The sequence below is a fragment of the Dama dama genome, chromosome 13, assembly GCF_033118175.1.
Source record: "Dama dama isolate Ldn47 chromosome 13, ASM3311817v1, whole genome shotgun sequence".
In the NCBI taxonomy this organism is placed as follows: domain Eukaryota; kingdom Metazoa; phylum Chordata; class Mammalia; order Artiodactyla; family Cervidae; genus Dama; species Dama dama.
Genome location: NC_083693.1, coordinates 77,147,701 through 77,172,659, shown reverse-complemented (window position 1 = coordinate 77,172,659; position 24,959 = coordinate 77,147,701). Strand labels below are relative to the sequence as shown.

At 41.7% G+C, this 24,959-nt stretch overlaps 1 gene segment (V, D, J or C); it reads left to right on the top strand.

Annotated features, from left to right (window-relative positions):
- Positions 1 to 243: 243 nt before the first annotated feature.
- On the top strand, positions 244 to 24,959 carry LOC133068088 (immunoglobulin heavy variable 4-59-like). The segment is given in 4 exon segments: positions 244 to 352; positions 435 to 742; positions 24,619 to 24,646; positions 24,913 to 24,959. Coding segments are annotated over 4 exon segments (429 nt in total).

Sequence of the window (24,959 nt, the reverse complement as noted above, 5' to 3'; positions counted from 1 at the left end):
CACATCCTTTTCCTGAAGCCCTTCCACATCCTTTCACTGCTGGACACAGAGGTCCCGGGGAATTGGGTGGGGGACCCCAGGTGGGGGCTGAGTTCTCTGAATGAACAGGCAGCATCTTCCTCACAGGGGGAGCCCCAGAGACAGGGACCTCCATTCACTACTTTCTGCTTTTTATGCAGAGGCCCCTCCCACAGGCAAAGATCCACTCAGGTCACAGGCTGGAAACAAAGCACCAGGTCACTTAAATTCAGGCTCCTCCTCAGGCTTGAAGAGATTTCAGGAGCGGTGACTCTCATCTGCTCGAAGATGAGCCCACTGTGGACCTTCCTCTTCGTGCTGTCAGCTCCCAGCGGTGAGTGTCTCTGGATCAGACATGGGCACGTGGGGAAGCGGCCTCTGAGCCCGTGAGTCACCGTGCTTCTCTCTGTCCACAGGGGTCCTGTCCCAGGTGCGGCTGCAGGAGTCGGGACCCAGCCTGGTGAAGCCCTCACAGACCCTCTCCCTCACCTGCGCTGTCTCTGGATTCTCACTAACCAGCCATCCTGTAGAGTGGGTCCGCCAGGCTCCAGGAATGGGTCTGGAATGGGTTGGTGCAATAGATTATAATGGAAACACATACTATAACGCAGCTCTGAAATCCCGGCTCAGCATCACCAGGGACACCTCCAAGAGCCAAGTCTCTCTCTCACTGAGCAGCGTGACACCAGAGGACACGGCCGTGTATTACTGTGCAAGAGACACAGTGAGGGGAAGTCAGAGAGAGCCCAGACAAAAACCTCCCTGCATGGGCGCCCAGGACCACCAGGGGGCGCTCAGGGCCACCACGTTCAGGACTGCGCCCAGGAGCAGGTGCCCCGGGGGCGCCTGGAGGGAACTCGTGTTGGAATCTGGCTTTCTCGTCCCGCCCAGAGATTCCCTGGAAATCTCTTTTGTGTTCTCACTGTTCCATTATTGTGGTTTATATTGATTTCATAAAACCATACATAGATTTTATTTTTTTGTTTAAGTATAGTTGTGTGTTTGTATATATATGTCTGTGTGGAATATGTACCAACACACACATGTAATCCAATGCTCAGGAATTGTGTTTTCTCTGTTTTGTTTTTGTCTTGTCAAAGAGGCTCAATACAGCTCTGAGGCTCATCGTCATTTTTAATGTGAGTCTAAAGTTGTCAACTCTTGTGAATGACCCAAGAAGTCCCAGGAAACCTTTAAATATTACATTTTGCTGTTTCTGTACATGTTCAGTGAGAAGACACACTCTCCTGCTTTCAGTCTACCTTCACAAACACTTTGAATTCTGCAAGTTATAGTGTTACAGACTGCAATCCGATGTCCCATAGGAAATTATCCTCATTATTCATGGATTCCGTTTTTGCAAATTCACCTACTTGCTAATTTACATCTGTACCCAAAATTTGACCCCAAAATGAATGATGACCTTCACCTACATCCATATCCCTCCCCTTTAGTAGCAGAGCTAATCTTCATTTCCTTCTGTCTCTCACAGGCTGGTTGTGGCCGCTTTCTCTTGTCTAAGCAAGGATGTTGCAGAAATGTCCACAAGTCCATCCCAGTGACTGGCTTAGTATACTATGGAACCAATAAAAATAAAAAGTATCATGGAAAGCAAACTTTTGTACATAAAACAGATTGCCAGGCATTTCAATAGCAAAAATGAGTTTACTTAGGATCAACTGAGAATTACAAATTGGAGTTGCAATCATAATGAGTCATGTGCAATTCCTCAGTAGAAGTGGAGAGACTGTCTTTTGTATCAAGGTAAAATGTGAGGTGGGAGGGCTCTTGTAACTAAAACACCGGTCTTTTATTAGCTGAGTTTTTGCCAGAAAAGAAGAGGTAACTTTGTTCTTGTTGGATTCAGGGATTGTCCAAGGGCATGAAAACTCCTCCTCCTGGTCACTGGGTTTTATTTAGTTGTACTTTTTCTTTCTTCTCCTCCTCCTCATTCTTATTCTAATTCTCTTACACTTTCCACTTTTCATCAAGAGCTTCCAAGGTGGCATCACTGGTAGGAAAAAAAACAACAACAACAAACTGCTAGTGATAAAGTCTCCTGCCAGTGCAGGAGAGTTAGGAGACAAGGTTTCGATCCCTGGATTGGGAAGGTCCCCTGGAGAAGGCCATGGTAATCCACTCCAGTATTCTTGCCTGGAGAATCCTATGGACAGAGGAGCCTGGTGAACTACAGTCCATAGGGTTGCACAGAGTCAGACACGACTTAAGCAACTTAAAACATGCACTTTTGTAAAGATCCTTCTCAGAAAATGATCAATACATAGGTTTTTTTAAACTTCTGTCTCTCAGTGACAGGAAGCACATTTCTGGGTGCAGTGTCTCATTCAGAGGGAAAGTGCACAGACTGTAAATCTGTTGAAGTCACATTTAGGTAACAAAAAGACTAATAGGGAGAACTCTCAGGCACTTTTAAATAAAATCTCTGGGTTGTCATGATCATAGTCATTGGAAAGCACCTGACGTTTAACATTATATTGAAAGTTTGACAGAAAAACGTCCAATAGTTCTGGTCCAGATATTGTAGAAAGTTCTCATAACATATTATCTTCGACTCTGGAAAATAATTATACTCAGGTCACCTTTGAGGTGCAGGTCCATTCAGGGCTCAGCTGTAGTTTAGGTGTGCCATGGGAATCCAAGTTCCTATTGAAAGGTCGTTGCTAATCCAAGAAAAGACATGAGGATTCTTGGCCTCCGGAGGAGAAGAATTCAATCCAGGGCCAGAGACGAGGCTTGATCGCTCAGAGCTTTTGTGTAATAAAGTTTTATTAAAGTATAAAGGAGATAGAGAAAGCTTCTGACATAAGCATCAGAAAGGGGCAGAAAGAGTACCCCACCCCCTGCTAGTCTTCAGCTGGATGTTATATAGTCACTAGCAGTCTGTTAATGAAAGAAAAGTATGTCTTAAAACTCAAAATGTCACCAGGCACCTTATTCATAAGATATATTTTGGGATAATCCTGGCACCAGATGAGTCACCCTGGTCCATAAAACGATTGACTTGAATCTTGTAGAAGGGCAGGTTACCATACAAGTAGTTTCCTTTACATAGATTAGGGGAACAATATCTGTGTATAACATAACGGTTTGTCAAGTAGGTTCTGAGCCATTAGGCAGAACATGAGACAGAGTCTGGGGTAAATGCATAGTATATTAACATAGCTTAAGACAAGCATTTCCATAAGAAGAATGCATTGGTTAACTCAAGGTTTGAGAATAGTTAACTTCAGGTGGAACCAGGTATCATTATGGCAAACAGTACTTTAAGAGAAACCTCCTTTTTAAATTTGTATAGAGAAGGGGAAAAAATATATACCACTAGTTTGTTTCCTCCTGCTGCTTAAGAGAGAGATAAAAATGTCTGACACTTATAGCCTATTTCCTCTGTTTGGAGACCCCTGGCTTTCCTGCCTGTTACCCTCTCACTATTCTCTGGAGGGTTGATTAGCAGGGCTTGGTAGGGTCCTTTCCAGTGAGGCTGAAGAGTTCTTCTGGGGCATTGGTCCAGTAGGTGAAGGTACCAGGTGGCAATATATGAGGCTTAGGTCTGCCTCCTGAGAGTCACTGCAAGTAGACAGCTCCAGAGGATCAAGTGTCAGGAGGTGTCCATGAGTGTGAAGCAATCACGATGGACATCACTGATGATGGGGGGTGGAGGGTAGATGAGGAGTCGTGCAAGAAGCAGCAAATAAAAAGACCTCTTGCGGTGAGGTGGCTGACTGAGAATTGTTCAATGTGGTAAAGGGTCGTAACCAGAAGCTCGGTGGCCATAATGACTCTGAGGCTCGGGGACTATCCACACACCACAGCATCTGTTGCCACCCGATGTGTCTGTGGTGGTCCCTTCATTTTAGTGAGAACTCCAAGGGAACCCCTTCATTTTTCACACGACAGGAAACATGGAGATGGCCAGAGGCAGGTGGCCTCTAAAACTCTCCTTTAAGGCTTGAAAGCTCTGTCATCTGGTTTCTCCCATGAAATTGAGTTGGGATTGTAATTGTTGAGAGAATCACATCTAGATAATAAAGAATTATAAAATCCAGTCTCAACAATACTCAACTCGCCCATGAAGAGCCTCACATCAGGCATTTACTTTTGGTATTTAGGAAACTTTGGACACCATGAAGCCTATCTCATATAAGCACAACCCCTTTTCTGATATCAGATGCACTAAATGTCACATATGAATCTGACAAACTGAAATTTTTCTTTAGTGACCTCTTGCAACTTAAGGCTTAAATCTTAATACATGGATGCTGTTTCCAAGAAGAAAGTTTGAGAAGTAGAGAAAAGAAGAAAATTTCCACATATTGCAACAAAATAGAACTCATAGAACATTGTATTTCATCCAGATCAGCGTTCTGGAATATGAAGAAATAAACAGATCTCTCAATAAAGAACTGAAACTTTCAGTTCAGTCATGCAGTCATCTCTGACTCTCTGCGACCCCATGGATTGCAGCACGCCAGTCTTCCCTGTCCATCACCAACTCCCAGAGCTTGCTCAAAATCATGTCCATCAATTTGGTGAAGTGATTCAGCCATCTCATCCTCTGTTGTGCCCTTCTTCTCCTTCCTTCAATTTTTCCAGCATCAGAGTCTTTTCCAATGAGTCCGTTCTTTGCATGAGGTGGCCAAACTATTGGAGTTTCAGCTTCTTGTCAGTCCTTCCAATGAACCTTCAGGACTGATTTCTTTTAGGATTGACTGGTTTGATTTCCTTGCAGTCCAAGGCATTCTCAAGAGTCTTCTCCAACACCACCATGGTTCAAAAGCATCGATTCTTCAGTGCTTAGATTTATTTATAGTCCAACTCTCACATCCATATGTGACTACTGGAAAAATCATAGCTTTGACTACACTGACCTTTGCCGGCAAAGGAATGTCTCTGCTTTTTAATATGCTTTCTTTGTCATAGTTTTTCCTCCCAGGAACAACCATCTTTATTTTTGTGACTACATTCACAATTTGCAGTGATTTTGGAGCCTCCCCCAAAATAAAATCTGTCACTGTTCCCATGGTTTCCTCATCTATTTGCCATAAAGTGATGGGACCAGATGCCATGATCTTAGTTTTTTTAATGTTGAATTTTAAGCCAACTTTTTCACTCTCCTCTTTCACTTTCATCAAAAGGCTCTTTAGCTATTCCTTTCTATCTGCCATAAGGGTGGTGTCATCTGCATATCTGAGGTTATTGATATTTCTCCCAGTAATCTTATTCCAGCTTCTGCTCCATCCAGCCCACCATTTTGCATGATGTAATAAGTTAAATAAGCAGCGTACAATATACAGCCTTGACGTACTCCTTTCCCAATTTGGAACCAGTCTGTTGTTCCATGTCCAGATCTAACTGTTACATCTTGACCTGCATACTGATTTTTAAGGATGAACATGAGGTGGTCCTGTATTCCCATCACTTGAAGAATTTTCCACAATTTTTTGTGATCCACACAGTCAAAGGACTTGGCATAGTCAATAAAGTAGAACTAGATGTTTTCTGGAACTCTCTTGCTTTTTTGATGATCCATTAGATGTTGGCAACTTGATCTCTGGTTCATCTACCTTTTCTAAATCCAGCCTGAACATCTGGAAGTTCACAGTTCACGTACTGTTGAAGCCTGGCTTGGAGAATTTTGAGCTTTACTTTCCTAGCATGTGAGATCAGGGCAATTGTGCAGTAGTTTGAGCATTCTTTGCCATTGCCTTTCTTTGTGATTAGAATGAAAACTGACTTTTCCAGCAACACAAGAGAAGACTCTACACGTGGACATAACCAGATGGTCAATACCAGAATCACATTGATTATATTCTTTGTAGCAAAGATGGAGAAGCTCTCAGTCAGCAAAAACAAGACTGGGAGCTGACTATGGCTCAGATCATGAACACTGATTGCAAAATTCAGGCTTAAATTGAGGAAAGTAAGGAAAGCCACCAGAGCATTCAGGTATGACCTAAAGCAAATCCCTTACAATTATACAGTGGAAGTAACAAGTACATTTAATGGATTACATCTGATAGACTGAGTGCCTAGAGAACTATGGGCAGAGGTTCATGACATTGTACAGGAGGCAGTGATCAAGATCATCCCCAAGGAAAAGAAAGGCAAAAAGACAAAATGGTTGTCTGAGGAAGCCTTAGGAATAGCTGAGAAAAGAAAAGAAGCTCTAGGCAAAGAAGAAAAGGAAAGATATACCCAACTGAATGCAACATTTCAAAGAATAGCAAGGAGTGATAAGAAAGCCTTCCTCAGTGGTCAGTGGAAAGGAATAGAGGAAAACAATAGAATGGGAAGGCTAGAGATCTCTTCAAGAAAATTAGAGATACCAAGGGAACGTTTCATGCAAAGATGGGCACAATAAAGTACAGAAATGGTATGGACCTAACAGAAGTAGAAGATATTAAGCAAAGGTGGCATGAATACACAGAAGAACTATACAAAAAAAAATCTTAATGACCCGGATAACTATGATTGTGTGATCACTCACCTAGAGTCAGACATCCTGGATTGTGAAGTTAAGTGGGCCTTAGGAAGCATCACTATGAACAATGGTAATGGAGGTGATATAATTTCAGATGAATGGTTACAAATCCTAAAAGATGATGCTGTAAAACTGCACTCAATATGCCAGCAAATTTGGAAAACTCAGCAGTGGCTACAGGACAGGAAAATATCCATTTTCATTCAAATTCCAAAGAAAGGCATGCCATGATGTACTCTTCATATAAGTTATATAAGAAGGGTGCTAATATATGTTCTTGACATGCTCCTTTCCCAATTTTGAACCATTCTGTTGTTCTATGTCTGGTTCTAAATGTTGCTTCTTGACCTGCATGCCAAATTCTCAGGAAGCCAGTAAAGTGGTCTTGTGTTCCCATCTCTTTAAGAATTTTCCACAGTTTGTTGTGATCCGCACAGTAAAGGCTTTATTGTAGTCAAAGAAGCAGAAATAGTTTTCCTGTAATTCCCTTGCTTTTTCAATCACCCAGTGGATATTGGCAATTTAATCGCTGGTTCCTCTGCCTTTTATAAACTCAGTTTGTACATCTGGAAACTCTTGGTTCTTATACTTAGAAGCCTAGCTTGAAGAATTTTCAGCATTATCCTGCTAGAATGTGAAATGAGTGCAATTGTAGGATAGTTTGAACTTTCTTTGGCATTGCCCTTCTTTGGGATTGCAATGAAAACTGACTAGTCCAGTCCTGTGGCCATTGCTGACTTTTCCAAATTTGCTGACATATTGTGTGAAGCCCTTTAACAGCATAATTTCTTAGGATTTTTTATACCTCAGCTGGAAACCCATTGCCTCCATTACATTTGCTGCTAGTAATGCTTCCTGAGGCTCATTTGACTTCACACTCCAGGATGTCCGGTGTTGAGTGGCCACACCATTGTGGTTACCTGGGTCATTAAGACCTTTTTTGTAAATTCTTCAATTCTACTGACTTTGGTATAATTTCTGATTTACAAATGTAAAATGCATAAAATTAAAAACCATAGGAGTTCAAATTTACAACAAAAGGGGGGGGGGTGGATGTCATAACATATATCCAAAATTTGTGAAGGTATTGCAAGGTAAAGTTTGGTACATGTAGAAAGAGAGAAGAACCAAGGCACAGAACAAGGAGAGGTAACAGCACAGACTGTTGAACAGGGTTAATTATTTTTGTAATTAAAAATTATACATGGTGTGTTGAAATGTATAAGCTGCTTGTGTGTCTGGTGAGACAGAGCACAACACTTGTTTACAAGAGCTCAGAGTTAGAACAGAGACACAGGAAAGGGGTGCAGGAGCCGAGGAGGAGTCCAAGGACGTGGGGAGGGCAGAGAGGAGGAGTCTGAGAGATGCCAGCTCTAGGCTTTAGTGTCAGATGTGTCATCAGCAAGTTTTCACAGGAAGCCCTGGGAGGGAAAGTCAGTCCAGCTGTGTTTACTGCCCCACCCCCACCCTCTGACTTTCCTTTGTCCAAACACTCATGCTCTGGGAGGAGAGGACCTGTGGTCAGTGAACATAGCTGTGTCCACCCTGGATCTCCACCAGCACCCTCCTCCCAGAGCCCCAGAAAGGACCTTCCACGACCATCTTTAGAGGAAACCTGCCCACACGATGCACATCACAACCTGGGCTCAAGCGGAAACAGCACCTGAGCTACTCAGAGTCAGGGTTCTCATCTGCACTGACATCATTCTCTGAAAGTCAGAGATTTTATCCAAAAGGACAAGAGACACTTGTGTTCATTCCTCCCCTTGCTGAGGTGTCTCAGCTGTGAGCATCTCCTCAGTCTGAGGAAGGTGGATTTAAAGGGTGATGTCTGTGAAGTGTGTGTCTCATTGTTTCTCCTTCCCAGGGGCTGTCCAGTCCCAGGGGCTGGTGCAGGAGTCAGACCAAGACGATCGAAGACCCTCTCCTCTCCTGCTCTGTGTGTGGTTCTCCATCACACATGGTACCAGCTGCTGGGCTGCATTCCTCAGCCCCAGGGAGAAGACTGGAGTGATTGGCACTCTCGTCCCAGGAACAGCACAGTGTACAATCTCTCTCTCCAAAACAGCTCTCCATCTCCAGAGACGCAACACAGACTCAGTTTTCCCTGCAGCTCAGCTCCATGATGACCTGTCTCAGGTTTGGCTGCACAGAAATATTTCCTCTGAGACCTTTATTTGAAATGCACGTCACCACCTACTCTTTCCAGTTATCACTTTTCACAGGTTTTAATTGGAGGGCTGTCGCTTTGCGACATTGCCCTGGTTTCCGCCATGTGCCATGCTGCGCTGTGCTTAGTTGCTCAGTCGTATCCAGCGTCTTGTGATCCCGTGACTGTAGCCCACCTAGCTGCTCTGTCCATGGGGATTCTCCAGGCTGGAGCACTGGAGTGGGTTACCATGCCCTCTTCAACAGGATCTTCCAAACCCAAGGATTGACTCCATGTTTCCCGCATTGCAGATGAAATATTTACTGACTGAGCCACCAGGAAAACCCAAGAATACTGGAGTGGGTATCCTATCCCTTCTCCAGGGGATCTTCCCCACCCAGGGATTGAACCGTGGTTTCCTGTAATGCAGGCAAATTCTTTACCAGCTGAGCTACCAGGGAAGCCCACTATGAATCAGCCATAGGTAAACATATGTCCCCTCCTTCGTGAACCTCCCTCCCACCTGCACCCCATTCCACCCCTCTATGTTGGCATAGAGTGCCAGATTTGAATCATTTAAGCATATAAATACTTCTTCTGTTGAACTTCAACTACGCTTTCCACTCTCAGATGGATTCCCCAGTCTTCTCATTCTGAAAACTCCCCAGTCCTGTTTGATATGGTGCCTTTAATTTGAATAGTAAATAATGTTTACAATGGGAACTTGCTGTCCATATAATTCTGGACTTATTTTGTCCCTGAGAGGACATTAGAAAATGTCTGGATGCAGGTTGTGCTGTAACATGTTGGGTGTGCTGCTAGCACCTACTTATCCTTATGTAGTTTGAAAATAGATAGCTAGATAAAATAGGTGAAAGGAAACAGTAAAAATGAGTACACCCTAATGATATGGAAAATATCCATAAAAACTGATTCTATAAACAAAATTCAGGGAGTAGTAACAGCTCAGATGTGTAAAGGTGATGTAAATGTTTGAATATATTTGTATAAATGTAATTATTCAGATTATTTTGGTAAATGTTATCTAACCTACTCCTGAATCACATACTGCTGCTACTAATACACTTAACACATGTCCAAGTCTTTGGGACCCTATGGACCAGAGCTGACTAGTCTTCTCTGTCCATGGGATTCTCCAGGCAAGAATACTGGAGGGAATTGCTATGCCCTCCTCCAGGGGATCTTCCTGACCCAGGGATTGAACCCACACCTCTTTTGTCTCCTGAAGTGGCAGTCAGGTTCATTTCTACTAATGCCACCTTGGAAGCCTGAAGCACATGCTGAGTCTCTGTTTTTCTCCCTAAGATATCATCAAATATCTTGTCAATTGGCTGCCATTTGCATTCCTTCCAACAAATGGATATGGTCCCTTTTTTCTAATATGTCATCCTCATATTTGAATTTTTCACTTTTGTGCTTTAGCTGTTGTGATAGGTGAGTAGCAGTGAATCATCATTGTGTTACTTTATGTTTTTTAAAGTAATCTTTTAAATCTTTTTTTTTTTTTCTCTACATAGTGGGAAAGTCTTCAGATCAGCAGCCAAGGTTTTATTGCTTTATTTTCCATATTTGTTGAGCTGCGAATTTGCTCTCTGTTCATCAGTTCAGGCACTCAGTCGTGTCCAACTCTTTGCGACCCCATGGACTGCAGCATGCCTGGCTTCCCTGTCCATCATCAACTCCCAGAGCTTACTCAGACTTATGTCCAGAGAGTCCATGATGCCATCGAATCATCTCATCTTCTATAGACCCCTTCTCCACCTGCCTTCAATCTTTACCAGCATCAAGGTCTTTTCAAATGAGTATGTTCTTCGCATCAGGTGGCCAAAGTATTGGACCTTCAGCTTTAGCACCTTTCAAATGAATATTCATGACTGATTTCCTTTAGGATAGAGGACTGGTTGGATCTCCTTGCAATCCAAGGGTCTCTCAAAAGTCTTCTCCAACACCACGATTCAAAAGCATCAATTCTTCAGTGCTCAGCTTTCTTTACAGTCCAACACTGACTTCATACTTGACTTCTGGAAAAACCATAGCTTTGACTAGATGGACCTTTGTTGGCAAAGTAATCTCTCTGCATTTTAATATGTTGTCTAGGTTAGTCATAACTTTTCTTCCAAGAAGCAAGCATCTTTTAATTTCATGGCTTCAGTCACCATCTGCACTGAGATTGGAGCCCAGAAAAATTAAGTCAGTCACTGTTTCCATTGTCTCCCCATTTATTTGCCATGAAGTGATGGGACCAGAGGCCATGATCCTAGTTTTCTGAGTGTTGAGTTTTAAGCAAATTCTTTCACTCTCCTCTTTCACCTTCATCAAGAGGCTCTTTAGTTCTTCTTCACTTTCTGCCATGAGGGTGGTGTCATCTGCATATCTGAGGTTATTGATATTTCTTTCAGCAATCTTGATTCCAGTTTGGGCTTCATCCAGCCTAGCATTTTTCATGATGTACTCTTCAAACTCTCTATTCATGATACAGGTCTATTTGTCAACTCTGATGTTTGTAAGTTTAATCTCTAACTCTATGCTTTGATTCCTGTGTCAGTGTTATTGTTACCGCTGTTGTTGTCATGACAGAGTTTTTAATAAATACAAAAAGTTAGAAATGATTTATGAATCATGTTTGTGGGTTGATATCTAAAAATTCATTCTGAAGCTCAGGGCACCAAAAACTTCCCTCTGCTGACCCAATCATCTTGCTGAAAGGAAGCCAGGGCCCAAGAAATGTCCATACAAGGAGGACATGAGGCCCAGGCCTGTACTCTGTCGGAGCCCCAGCCAGGTCAACCTTCCTTACATGTGAGTGTGTGTTGTAGGAGGGGACCCTAGAGATGAACTTGAGACTCTCACAGGGACCCTGCATGGCACAGGGTGGACCCTCCCAAAGCACAGAGTGTGAACAAAATAAAGGGTGACTGTCACTTTAAACTGCCTAATGTTGTGATTGCTTCCTTTGCATCAGAAAATGAAAGGTTGTTGCTGAACATTAAGACATCAGGATTCTTGGCCTCTGGAGGAGATGAATTCAATCCGGGGCCAGAGACGAGGCTGGATCCCTCAGAGCTTTTGTGTAATAAAGTTTTATTAAAGTATAAAGGAGATAGAGAAAGCTTCTGACATAGGCATCAGAAGGGGGCAGAAAGAGTACCTGCCTGCTAGTCTTCAGCTGGATATTATATAGTCACTAGCAGTCTGTTAATGAAAAGAAAGGAATGTCTTAAAACTCAGAATGGCACCAGGTGATTCATCCCAGGCCATAAAACGATTCACTTGAATCTTGTAGAAGGACAGATTACCATACAAATAGTTCCATTTACATAGATTAGGGGAACAATACCTGAGTATAACATACTGGTTTGTCAAGTAGGTTCTGAGCCATTTGGTGGATAGAAGACAGAGTCTGGGGTACATTAACATAAGTTAAGACAAACATTTCCATAAGAAAAATGTATTGCTTAACTCAAGGTTTGAGAATGGTTAGCTTCAGGTGAAACCAGGTGTCATGGTAACACAGCATTTTAAGAGAAACTTCCTTTTAAATTTGTATAGAGAAGGAAAAAAAAATCATTAGTTTGTTTCCTCCTGCCACTTAAGAGAGATAAAAGTGTCTGGCACTTGCAGCCTATTTCCTCCGTTTGGAGACCCCTGGCCTTCCTGCCTGTTACTCTCTCAAAAATACCTGAAAATTTTACACATTTCCACACACGGGACCCATTTCCCCATTTCATAAATGGTAAGTGTATGGCACAGTTGGACTGGGTGACTGGACAAAGGTCACACTGCTATTTGAGGTGCTATGAGACAGTCCCAGGTCAGAATCCAGAGCCAAAGTCCTCCTAGCAAGATACAGGGAGGACCTAAGTTCCTGGGCAGGAATCCTGGGCTCCCAGGTAGAAAGACACACCTGTGTGCATGGAGAACAACACCAACTGGTTACACTTTAGCAGGTCCACACTGGCACTGGTGGGGACAGTACTTAGGAGACCGTGACCACCACTACACCTTTTCCTCACTCGACCTCAGGGAATGCATTTCAGTTTAATTTTCTGGTGGTTTCATTCTATTCAGTGACCTCTGCCCTAGTTAATATTCTTCTATTTTACTCTCTGGGCATTTCCATCTCTCCAGGATTTAAATCCATTCCTTGTCTTATTACTGTAACTATCTGATAAACTGATGAGAAAAACATCTACTTCTGCTTCATTGACTGCACTAAAGCCTTTGCCTGTGGGTCACAACAAACTATGAAAAATTCTCAAATAAATAGGAGTACCAGGCCACCTTACCTGCCTCCTGAGAAATCTGTATGAAGGTCAAGAAGCCATAGTTAGAACTGGACATGTAACAATGGACTGCTTCAAAATTGGGAAAGGAGTACGTCAAGGCTGTGTATTGGCACTATGCTTATTTAACTTACATTTACAGGACATCATGCGAAATGTTGGGCTGGATGAAGCACAAACTTGAATCAAGGTTGCCAGGAGAAATATTAATAACCTCCAATATGCAGGTGACACCACACTTATGACAGAATGTGAAGAGGAACTAAAGAGCCTGTTGATAAATGTGAAAGTGGAGAGTGAAAAAGCTGGCTGAAAACTCAACATTCAAGAAACTGAAGTCATAGCATCTGTGAACTACGATCATAAACACTTCATAGATAATAGATGGGTAAACAGTGGGAACACTGACAGGCTTTATTTGCTTGAGCTCCAAAGTTTCTGCAGATGGTGACTGCAGCCATGAAATTAAAAGAAGAAAAGCTTGGAAGAAAAGCTATGACCAAGCTAGACAGTATATTAAAGAGCAGGTACATTACTTTGCCAACAGAGTTCTCTATATTCAAAGCTATGGTTTTTCCATAGGTCATGTTCAGATGTGAGAGTTGGACTGTAAAGAAAGCTGGGCACTGAAGAATTAATGGTTTTGAACTGTGGTGTTGGATAAGACTCTTGAGAGTCCCTTGAACTGCAAGGAGATCAAGCCAGTCAATCCTAAAGGAAATCAAACTTAATATTCATTGGGAGTACTGATGCTGAAGCTGAAACTCCAGTATTTTGGCCACCGGATGGGAAAAGCCGACTCATCAGAAAAGACCCTGATGCTGGGAACCATTGAAGGTTGGAGGAGAGGAGGGCGAGAGGGGACAAGATGTTTGGCTGGCATCACCGACTCAAAGACATGAGTTTGAGAAACCTCTGGGAGATGGTGAAGGACAGCAAAACATGGGGTGCTTCCATCCATGGGCTCTCAAAGAGTCAGACACCACTCAGTGACTAAACAATAACATTTGATGAGATTTTGATCATGTGTAAGTTCTCCATTTTTGGTAAAGAACATTAAAAAGAGAAACATTAAGGAGGAGCCAAGATGGCGGAGGAGTAGGACGGGGAGACCACTTTCTCTCCTACAAATTCATCAAAAGAATAACTGAACTCAGAGCAAACTTTGCAAAACAACTTCTGATCGCTAGCTGAGGTCATCAGGCGCCCAGAAAAGCAGCCCATTGTCTTCGAAAGGAGATTTTTACGATTTTTTTAATTAGGGGAAAAAAAATTTTTTTTTTCTTTTTTTTCTTCTTTTTTTTTCTTTCCTTTTTCTCTTCTATTTTCTATTTTTCTTTTTCTCTTATTTCTTTTAAAGTCCTCTAGTACTCCTCTACTACTCCTTAATTTTCATTTTCGATACACTATAACCTTACAAAAAAAAAAAAAAGAAGAGAAGCCCTATTTTTAAACCGAAGATTATTCTCTCCCAATCTTGACTCTCTGTTTTCTACCTCAGAACACCTCTATTTCCTCCTTTTCCCTTCTCTTCCCAATCCAATTCTGTGAATCTTTGTAGGTGACTGGGCTACGGAGAACACTCTGGGAACAGACAGCTGCGTAGATCTGTCTCTCTCCTCTTGAGTCCCCCTTTTTTCTCCTCCTGCTCATCTCTATCTCCCTCCTCCCTCTCCTCTTCTTCATGTAACTCTGTGAACCTCTCTGGGTGTCCCTAACGGGGGAGAATCTTTTCGCCATTAACCTAGAAGTTTTCTTATCAGTGTTGTATAGTTGGAGAAGTCCTGAGACTACAGGAAGAATAAAACTGAAATCCAGAGGCAGGAGACTTAAGCCCAAAACCTGAGAACACCAGAAAATGCCTGACTACATGGAACTTTAAGTAATAAGTGACTGTCCAAAAGCCTCCATACCTACACTGAAACCAACCACCACCCAAGAGCCAATAAGTTTTAGAGCAAGACATACCACGCAAATCCTCCAGCAACGCAGGAACATAGCCCTGAACATCAACATACAGGCTGCCCAAGGTCACACCTAACACATGGACCCATCTCAATGGGCACTCCATTGCTCTCCAAAGAGAAGAAATCAAGTTCCACGCACCAGAACACTGACGCAAGCTTCCCTAACCAGGAAACCTTGAGAAGCCAATCGTCTAACCCTACCCACTGGGTAAATCCTCCACAATAAAAAGGAACCACAGACCTCCAGAACACAGAAAGCCCACTCCAGACACAGCAATCTAAACAAGATGAAAAGGCAAAGAAATACCCAACAGGTAAAGGAACATGAAAAATGCCCACCAAGTCAAACAAAAGAGGAGGAGATAGGGAATCTACCTGAAAAAGAATTTAGAATAATGATAATAAAAATGATCCAAAATCTTGAAAACAAAATGGAGTTACAGATAAATAGCCTGGAAACAAAGATTGAAAAGATACAAGAAATGTTTAATAAAGACCTAGAAGAAATAAAAAAGAGTCAATTAAAAATGAATAATGCAATGAATGAGATCAAAAACACTTTGGAGGGAACCAAGAGTAGAATAACGGAGGCAGAAGATAGGATAAGTGAGGTAGAAGATAAAATGGTGGAAATAAATGAAGCAGAGAGGAAAAAAGAAAAAAGGATCAAAAGAAATGAGGACAACCTCAGGGACCTCTGGGACAATGTGAAACGCCCCAACATTCGAATCATAGGAGTTCCAGAAGAAGAAGACAAAAAGAAAGGCCATGAGAAAATACTCGAGGAGATAATAGCTGAAAACTTCCCTAAAATGGGGAAGGAAATAGCCACCCAAGTCCAAGAAACCCAGAGAGTCCCAAACAGGATAAACCCAAGGCGAAACACCCCAAGACACATATTAATCAAATTAACAAAGATCAAACACAAAGAACAAATATTAAAAGCAGCAAGGGAAAAACAACAAATAACACACAAAGGGATTCCCATAAGGATAACAGCTGATCTATCAATAGAAACCCTCCAGGCCAGAAGGGAATGGCAGGACATACTGAAAGTAATGAAAGAGAATAACCTACAACCTAGATTACTGTATCCAGCAAGGATCTCATTCAGATATGAAGGAGAATTCAAAAGCTTTACAGATAAGCAAAAGCTGAGAGAATTCAGCACCACCAAACCAGCTCTTCAACAAATGCTAAAGGATCTTCTCTAGACAGGAAATGTAGAAAGGTTGTATAAACGTGAACCCAAAACAACAAAGTAAATGGCAACGGGACCACACCTATCAATAATTACCCTAAATGTAAACGGGTTGAATGCCCCAACCAAAAGACAAAGATTGGCTGAATGGATACAAAAACAAGACCCCTATATATGCTGTCTACAAGAGACCCACCTCAAAACAAGAGACACATACAGACTAAAAGTGAAGGGCTGGAAAAAAAATATTTCATGCAAACGGAGACCAAAAGAAAGCAGGAGTCGCAACACTCATATCAGATAAAATAGACTTTCAAATAAAGGATGTGAAAAGAGACAAAGAAGGACACTACATAATGATCAAAGGATCAATCCAAGAAGAAGATATAACAATTATAAATACATATGCACCCAACATAGGAGCACTGCAATATGTACAGCAAACACTAACGAGTATGAAAGAGGAAATTAATAGTAACACAATAATAGTGGGAGACTTTAATACCCCACTCACAACTATGGATAGATCAACTAAACAGAAAATTAACAAGGAAACACAAACCTTAAATAACACAATGGACCAGCTAGACCTAATTGATATCTATAGGACATTTCACCCCAAAACAATCAACTTCACCTTTTTCTCAAGTGCACACGGAACCTTCTCCAGAATAGATCACATCCTGGGCCATAAATCTGGTCTTGGAAAATTCAAAAAAATTGAAATCATTCCAGTCATCTTTTCTGACCACAGTGCAGTAAGATTAGATCTCAATTACAGGAAAAAAATTGTTAAAAATTCAAACATATGGAGGCTAAATAACACGCTTCTGAATAACCAACAAATCATAGAAGAAATCAAAAAAGAAATCAAAATATGTATAGAAATGAATGAAAATGAAAACACAACAACCCAAAACCTATGGGACACTGTAAAAGCAGTGCTAAGGGGAAGGTTCATAGCATTACAGGCTTACATCAAGAAACAAGAAAAAAACCAAATAAATAACCTAACTCTACACCTAAAGCAATTAGAGAAGGAAGAAATGAAGAACCCCAGGGTTAGCAGAAGGAAAGAAATCTTAAAAATCAGGGCAGAAATAAATGCAAAAGAAACTAAAGAGATCATAGCAAAAATCAACAAAGCTAAAAGCTGGTTTTTTGAAAAAATAAACAAAATTGACAAACCATTAGCAAGACTCATTAAGAAACAAAGAGAGAAGAACCAAATTAACAAAATTAGAAATGAAAATGGAGAGATCACAACAGACAACAGTGAAATACAAAGGATCATAAGAGACTACTACCAGCAGCTCTATGCCAATAAAATGGACAACTTGGATGAAATGGACAAATTCTTAGAAAGGTATAACTTTCCAAAACTGAACCAGGAAGAAATAGAAGATCTTAACAGACCCATCACAAGCAAGGAAATCGAAACTGTCATCAAAATTCTTCCAGCAAACAACAGCCCAGGACCAGATGGCTTCACAGCTGAATTCTACCAAAAATTTAGAGAAGAGCTAACACCTATCTTACTCAAACTCTTCCAGAAAATTGCAGATGAAGGTAAGCTTCCAAACTCATTCTATGAGGTCACCATCACCCTAATTCCAAAACCAGACAAAGATGCCACAAAAAAAGAAAACTACAGGCCAATATCACTGAGGAACATAGATGCAAAAATCCTTAACAAAATTCTAGCAAACAGAATCCAACAACATATTTAAAAAATCATACACCATGACCAAGTGGGCTTTATCCCAGGAATGCAAGGATTCTTTAATATCCGCAAATCAATCAATGTAATACACCATATTAACAAATTGAAAGATAAAAACCATATGATTATCTCAATAGATGCAGAGAAAGCCTTTGACAAAATTCAACACTCATTTATGATTAAAACTCTCCAAAAAGCAGGAATAGAAGGAACATACCTCAACATAATAAAAGCTATATATGACAAACCCACAGCAAGCATCACCCTCAATGGTGAAAAGTTGAAAGCATTTCCCTTGAAATCACGAACAAGACAAGGGTGCCCACTCTCACCACTACTATTCAACATAGTGTTGGAAGTTTTGGCCACAGCAATCAGAGCAGAAAAAGAAGTAAAAGGAATCCACATAGGAAAAGAAGAAGTGAAACTCTCACTGTTTGCAGATGACATGATCCTCTACATAGAAAACCCTAAAGACTCTACCAGAAAATTACTAGAGCTAATCAATGAATATAGTAAAGTTGCAGGATATAAAATTAACACACAGAAATCCCTTGCATTCCTATATACTAACAATGAAAAAACAGAAAGGGAAATTAAGGAAACAATACCATTCACCATTGCAACAAAAAGAATAAAATACTTAGGAGTATATCTACCTAAAGAAACAAAAGACCTATACACAGAAAACTATAAAACACTGATGAAAGAAATCAAAGAGGACACAAACAGATGGAGAAACATACCGTGTTCATGGATTGGAAGAATCAATATTGTCGAAATGGCTATTCTGCCCAAAGCAATCTATAGATTCAATGCAATCCCTATCAAGCTACCAACGGTATTTTTCACAGAACTAGACCAACGAATTTCACAATTTGTATGGAAATACAAAAAACCTCGAATAGCCAAAGTAATCTTGAGAAAGAAGAATGGAACTGGAGGAATCAACCTGCCTGACTTCAGACTCTACTACAAAGCCACAGTCATCAAGACAGTATGGTACTGGCACAAAGACAGAAATATAGATCAATGGAACAGAATAGAAAGCCCAGAGATAAATTCACGAACCTATGGACACCTTATCTTTGACAAAGGAGGCAAGGATATACAATGGAAAAAAGACAACCTCTTTAACAAGTGGTGCTGGGAAAACTGGTCAACCACTTGTAAAAGAATGAAACTAGAACACTTTCTAACACCATACACAAAAATAAACTCAAAATGGATTAAAGATCTAAATGTAAGACCAGAAACTATAAAACTCCTAGAGGAGAACATAGGCAAAACACTCTCCGACATAAATCACAGCAACATCCTCTATGACCCACCTCCCAGAATATTGGAATAAAAGCAAAACTAAACAAATGGGACCTAATGAAACTTAAAAGCTTTTGCACTACAAAGGAAACTATAAGTAAGGTGAAAAGACAGCCCTCAGATTGGGAGAAAATAATAGCAAATGAAGAAACAGACAAAGGATTAATCTCAAAAATATACAAGCAACTCCTGCAGCTCAATTTCAGAAAAATAAATGACCCAATCAAAAAATGGGCCAAAGAACTAAACAGACATTTCTCCAAAGAAGACATACAGATGGCTGACAAACACATGAAAAGATGCTCAACATCACTCATTATTAGAGAAATGCAAATCAAAACCACAATGAGGTACCATTACACGCCAGTCAGGATGGCTGCTATCCAAAAGTCTACAAGCAATAAATGCTGGAGAGGGTGTGGAGAAAAGGGAACCCTCTTACACTGTTGGTGGGAATGCAAACTAGTACAGCCGCTATGGAAAACAGTGTGGAGATTTCTTTAAAAACTGGAAATAGAACTGCCATATGACCCAGCAATCCCACTTCTGGGCATACACACTGAGGAAACCAGATCTGAAAGAGACATGTGCACCCCAATGTTTATCGCAGCACTGTTTATAATAGCCAGGACATGGAAGCAACCTAGATGCCCATCAGCAGATGAATGGATAAGGAAGCTGTGGTACATATACACCATGGAATATTACTCAGCCGTTAAAAAGAATTCATTTGAACCAGTCCTAATGAGATGGATGAAACTGGAGCCCCTCACACAGAGTGAAGTAAGCCAGAAAGATAAAGAACATTACAGCATACTAACACATATATATGGAATTTAGAAAGATGGTAACGACAACCCTACATGCAAAACAGAAAAAGAGACACAGAAATACAAAACAGACTTTTGAACTCTGTGGGAGAATGTGAGGGTGGGATATTTCAAAAGAACAGCATGTATACTATCTATGGTGAAACAGATCACCAGCCCAGGTGGGATGCAGGAGACAAGTGCTCGGGCCTAGTGCACTGGGAAGACCCAGAGGAATCGGGTGGAGAGGGAGGTGGGAGGGGGGATCGGGATGGGGAATACGTGTAAATCTATGGCTGATTCATATCAATGTATGACAAAACCCACTGAAATGTTGTGAAGTAATTAGCCTCCAACTAATAAAAAAAAAAAAAAGAAAAAGAAAAGAAAAAAAAAATAAATAAAAAGAGAAACACTTTTCAGCTTCTTGCTCTCTGTCTTCAAGAGGAATAGCATCTTTCTTGTAATGCTCAGAAACTGGAAAAAAATTCCCATCTCAAACATCATCATAATGAATACACCAGTTGGGCTGTAATCATTCTTTGAAACCCCACCTGTCATTAATGACCAGGATTCCTGGTATACACAGCAAGAAGGTGGCATTTACAAGCAATCATATTGAGTAAAATAAGCTCTTCAAATAAAAATACATATAATAAGATTCTATTTTTGTAAATTCTAGAAAATGAAATGTAATATGAAGTAACTTGGGAAGATGAAGTTTCCATCAGGATGGGATGAAGAAGAGAAGGGACAGGAATGAGGAAAACCAGAAGCTCCTGAAAATATTGAAAGGAATTGATTTGTTTTCTCTTGATAATGGTGATGCCTTCATCGGTATGTATCAGAGTATATGTGGTTTATTATATCAAGTACCACATGAAAGCTGTTATAAATGCAAGAGTGGATGACTTGGAATTTAAGGGATGAAAGAAAAATAAGGAAATGTTAGAGTCTTGAAATTACTTCTAATGGGCCCTACTGTCTCCATGTATTTTATGTAAATACAGGAAGAGAACAAAGTTTTCATGCTCAGATGACAGAAGGGGGCTCTCAAACCTCCCCAGGCATCTCTATTTTGAAGTAGTTCAGGAGGCAGCCAGGCCCAGGGAACAGATGTTGACACTGGATCTAACGGCCACCCAGTGTTTATTCTTGGATGCTCCAGAAACCCTCTGCACTTGTGTGTGTAGTTTATATCTCTAATATGAGGATTACAAGGACACCTACATCACAGGAATATAGCTCTGAAAAAAAATTGTATTTCCCAAATACTATCAACATCACAAAATCTACAACACTGGCAAGTTCTTTGGAACTCTGTCATTTCTGATGTCATTTGATGACATAACTTCTTATATACTAGCATGTCATGCAAATAGGGCCCTCCATCTGCTGATGAAAACCAGCCCAACCCTGACTCTGAAGTTCTAGGAGAGGATCCCTGGCCCCAGGATCCCAGGTGCTCCCACTTGGGGATCAGGACGGAACACAGACCACTCACTATGGAGTGTGGGCTGAGCTGAGTTGTCCTGGTTGCTATTTTATAAGAAAACTAATGGAGAACAAGACATCCTGAGGATGAGAGTAGATGTGAATGAGGGAATCAGGGGATGTGTGACAGTCTCCTGATCAGGATGCCTCTGTGTTTGCAGGTGTCCAGTGTGAGGTCCACCTGGTGGAGTCTGGAGAAGGCTTCGTGCAGCCTGGAGGTTCTCTGAGATGCTCCTGTGCAGCCTCTGGATTCAACTTTAGTACCTGTGGCATGAGCTGGGTCCTCCAGGCTACAGAGAAGGGGCTGGAGTGGGTCTGATCCATTAGTGGTGGTAGTGACTACATATACTACAAGGACACTGTGAGGGGTCAATTCACCATCTTTAGAGACAATTTCAAGAACACAGTAACTCTGCAAATGAACAGAGTATTACTGTACCAGAGACACAGTGATGGGAAGTCAGTGTGAACCAGACACAAACTTTGCTGCAGGGAGAAGGGAAGGGGCTGTGAATGCAGGGGGCCATAAAGACTCCTGGGAGGCAAACAGGATGCAGAATTTTGCCTTTCAATTCCAGAAGCTTGTGCAAGCAGAGGTTAAGGGCTGGTTTCCTGTCATGGTCTGGGGCTTCCTTTCCATATAGCAGTTTTCTCTGAGGAATCTCTCTGGACACATAATTATAAATTTATAGATTCAGTCTCTGAATTAGAAAGGCTTTTAAAAATAAGAAGAAAAAGGCTCTCAAAAGGAAAGGCAGAGAGTTACTTACAGTTAGATATGCAGAGTTTCTCTGGTCTAAATATTTTCTAAGTTGAGCTGTTTCAAAAGGATCCTCCTGGATTTCCAAAAAAATTGAACAGATTTTCCTTCCTCATTGTGAAATCTCAGCCCTGCTCTACTGGTAGACCAGCTGTCCCTGCCTGGATGGAGGCTCTTGGATTGCTGCCTGGTCTCTTGCATAAATGCCCAGGCAGCACTTGTGTTCAGGGTCCTCAGTGGGTCACTGGGAATGATGCCAGTTACAGGGCATGTGAGTGTGTATGCTCTACATGTGCTCCTTGCTTCCAGGTCCAATAAATCCCTACAGGCTTAGACAATACCTACATCCTATTCTACTGTGCAGTTTGCTTTATGTAAAATATTTACCATCAAAGCAATCACTACTAGACACATAGATAGCTGGTGGGAAAGGTTATAGTCAGACAGATACTAGCATGCACTTTCAGACAAGTGCTGAAAACAAATCTGTAATCCTTTCTTTACCACAACATCTTAAGGGAGCTCTAGAATGGAGGAAAATCAGGCCTGTTCTCCTTCCAGGAACAGACCAGAGCCTGAGTAGGCACGTCCAGCTCTGTCCAGCATCCCCTGTAGGGGCAGCCAGGTCCAGTGTGAGGAGCCCAGGCACAGACAGGAGAGCTCACTGTACCCTGATGTGTGCCCTCCAGCACATCACCACAAGTCCAGGCTGCAGATTAGCTTCCTGTCTGTAAGACGCAGGTAAACCAATTCCTACATCACATTCTAGTTGTGCTGGTGTAGAAAAAAATAGTAATAAAACAGGCACTGAGTGTCAGGGCCCAGGGAAAGTTGCTCCCAAACGGGCCTCCATGGCATATTGATTGCTATGAACTGAAGTGAGTTAAGAAAGGACCATTGAGCTGCTGTGGGCACTGCTCTCAATTCCAAGGTATCTCTGAGTACACTGGCAATTATGGCTTGTCGGTGGCTCAGTGGTGGAGAATCTGCCTGCCCAGAAGGAGACCCGGGTTCAACTCCTGGGCCCAAAAGAAGGAAACAGAAACCTACTGTAGTATTCTTGCCTGGGAAATCCCATTGACAGAGGAGCCTGATGTGCAACAGTCCATGGTGTCAAAAGAGAATCAGACACAACTTACTGAGTGAACAAAACCAACATGCAAGCAGTTGGCCCTAGTGGCTCTTATGCATGGTTTTCACCAGATCACCAGCACACATCCTCGGAGCTCAGCCACCTGGACTGCACCTGGACCTGCTATGGGAGCTATGGAGGCAACATGGACACTCCTCTGACCCAGCCCCCTCGTGTACAGATCCACAGAGTCCACAGCTGCTAAAACTAGAACCATCCAAGCTCAAGAGCCCTTGTTGTCTTTTGGGGTTTTCACAGGTGCTGAATTTAGCAAGCCATCCCTGGAAGTGTCCCTGCTCATTTCACACAGTGCATGGAGAGATTTCCCTCCTTTTCCTTAGCCGCACATCCCTGCATGCTCAACTAAAAGTGAATAACCTGGGAATCATGGACAAATTCTTAGAAAGATATGACCTTCAAAGAATCAATGAGGAAGAAATAGAAAATGTGAACAGACCAATGACAAGTAATGGAATTGAAGATGTGATTAACAATGCTCCACAACCAAAAGTCCACAACAAGATGGCTTCAGGGTAGAAATCTATCAGACAGTTAGAGAAGAGCTAACACCTATCCTCAAACTGTTTTTTCTTTTTTAATTCAGAGAGAAACACTCCCAAGCTCTTTCTACAAGGCCATCATCACCCTGATACTACAGGAAGACAAAGACCTCACACAAAAGAAAATTATGGCCAAAATTACTGACACGCAAGAATGCAAAAATCTCTCAACAATATACTAGTAAACAGAATCCAGCAACATATTGAAAGAATACAACACTGTGATGAAGATGGATTATCCTTGGATGCAGGATTCTTCAATATGTGCAAATTAATCAATGTGACACACCATATTAAGAGATTAAGAAATAAAACCTATATGGTCACCCTAATTGATGAAGAAAACATTTTTTTTGTTCTATCTGAATTTCAGAAATTATTTGGAGAGAACTCTAATCAATGAAAACAGCTACTTGAATGATCGAAGAAATTAAAATTATAGAACCCTACCCATCCTGTGTAGAAACCTACTCATCCTGTGTTGGAGAAGGACACGGCAACCCACTCCAGTACTCTCACCTGGAAAAACCCATGGAAGGAGGAGCGTGGTAGGCAACAGTCCATGGGATCACAAAGAATCGGACACGACTGAGCAGCTTCACTTTCACACATCCTGTGTAGTTTTATTCTAGTGATCAGAAAACTGGTACAATGCCGTGACCTGTTCCCACATCCCACACAGACCAAGTGTTCCAGATCTGAAGACCAGGGTGAGAGAACTCAAATGTCCCAGTTGGATGAGTGGAGCCTAATGCAGCCTTACTCAATTTATAAGTACAAGTTTCACCCACGTGCAAATTTTCCTCCATTCTCTAGAGTACAATCTACCCCTGGGCTGTGGGAGCTCACAGAACTGCCCTCACACAGGACTGAGGTCTAGGGAAGGCAGAGCTGTGGTCTAAAAGTTAAGGCTTCTCCTGTGCCTGACGGCTGTGGCTGCAGGTGACTGACAGCGACTGACTCCCCTTGTCCCCAGGTGTCCTGTCCCAGGTGCAGCTGCAGGTTCCGGCCCAGGACTGGTGA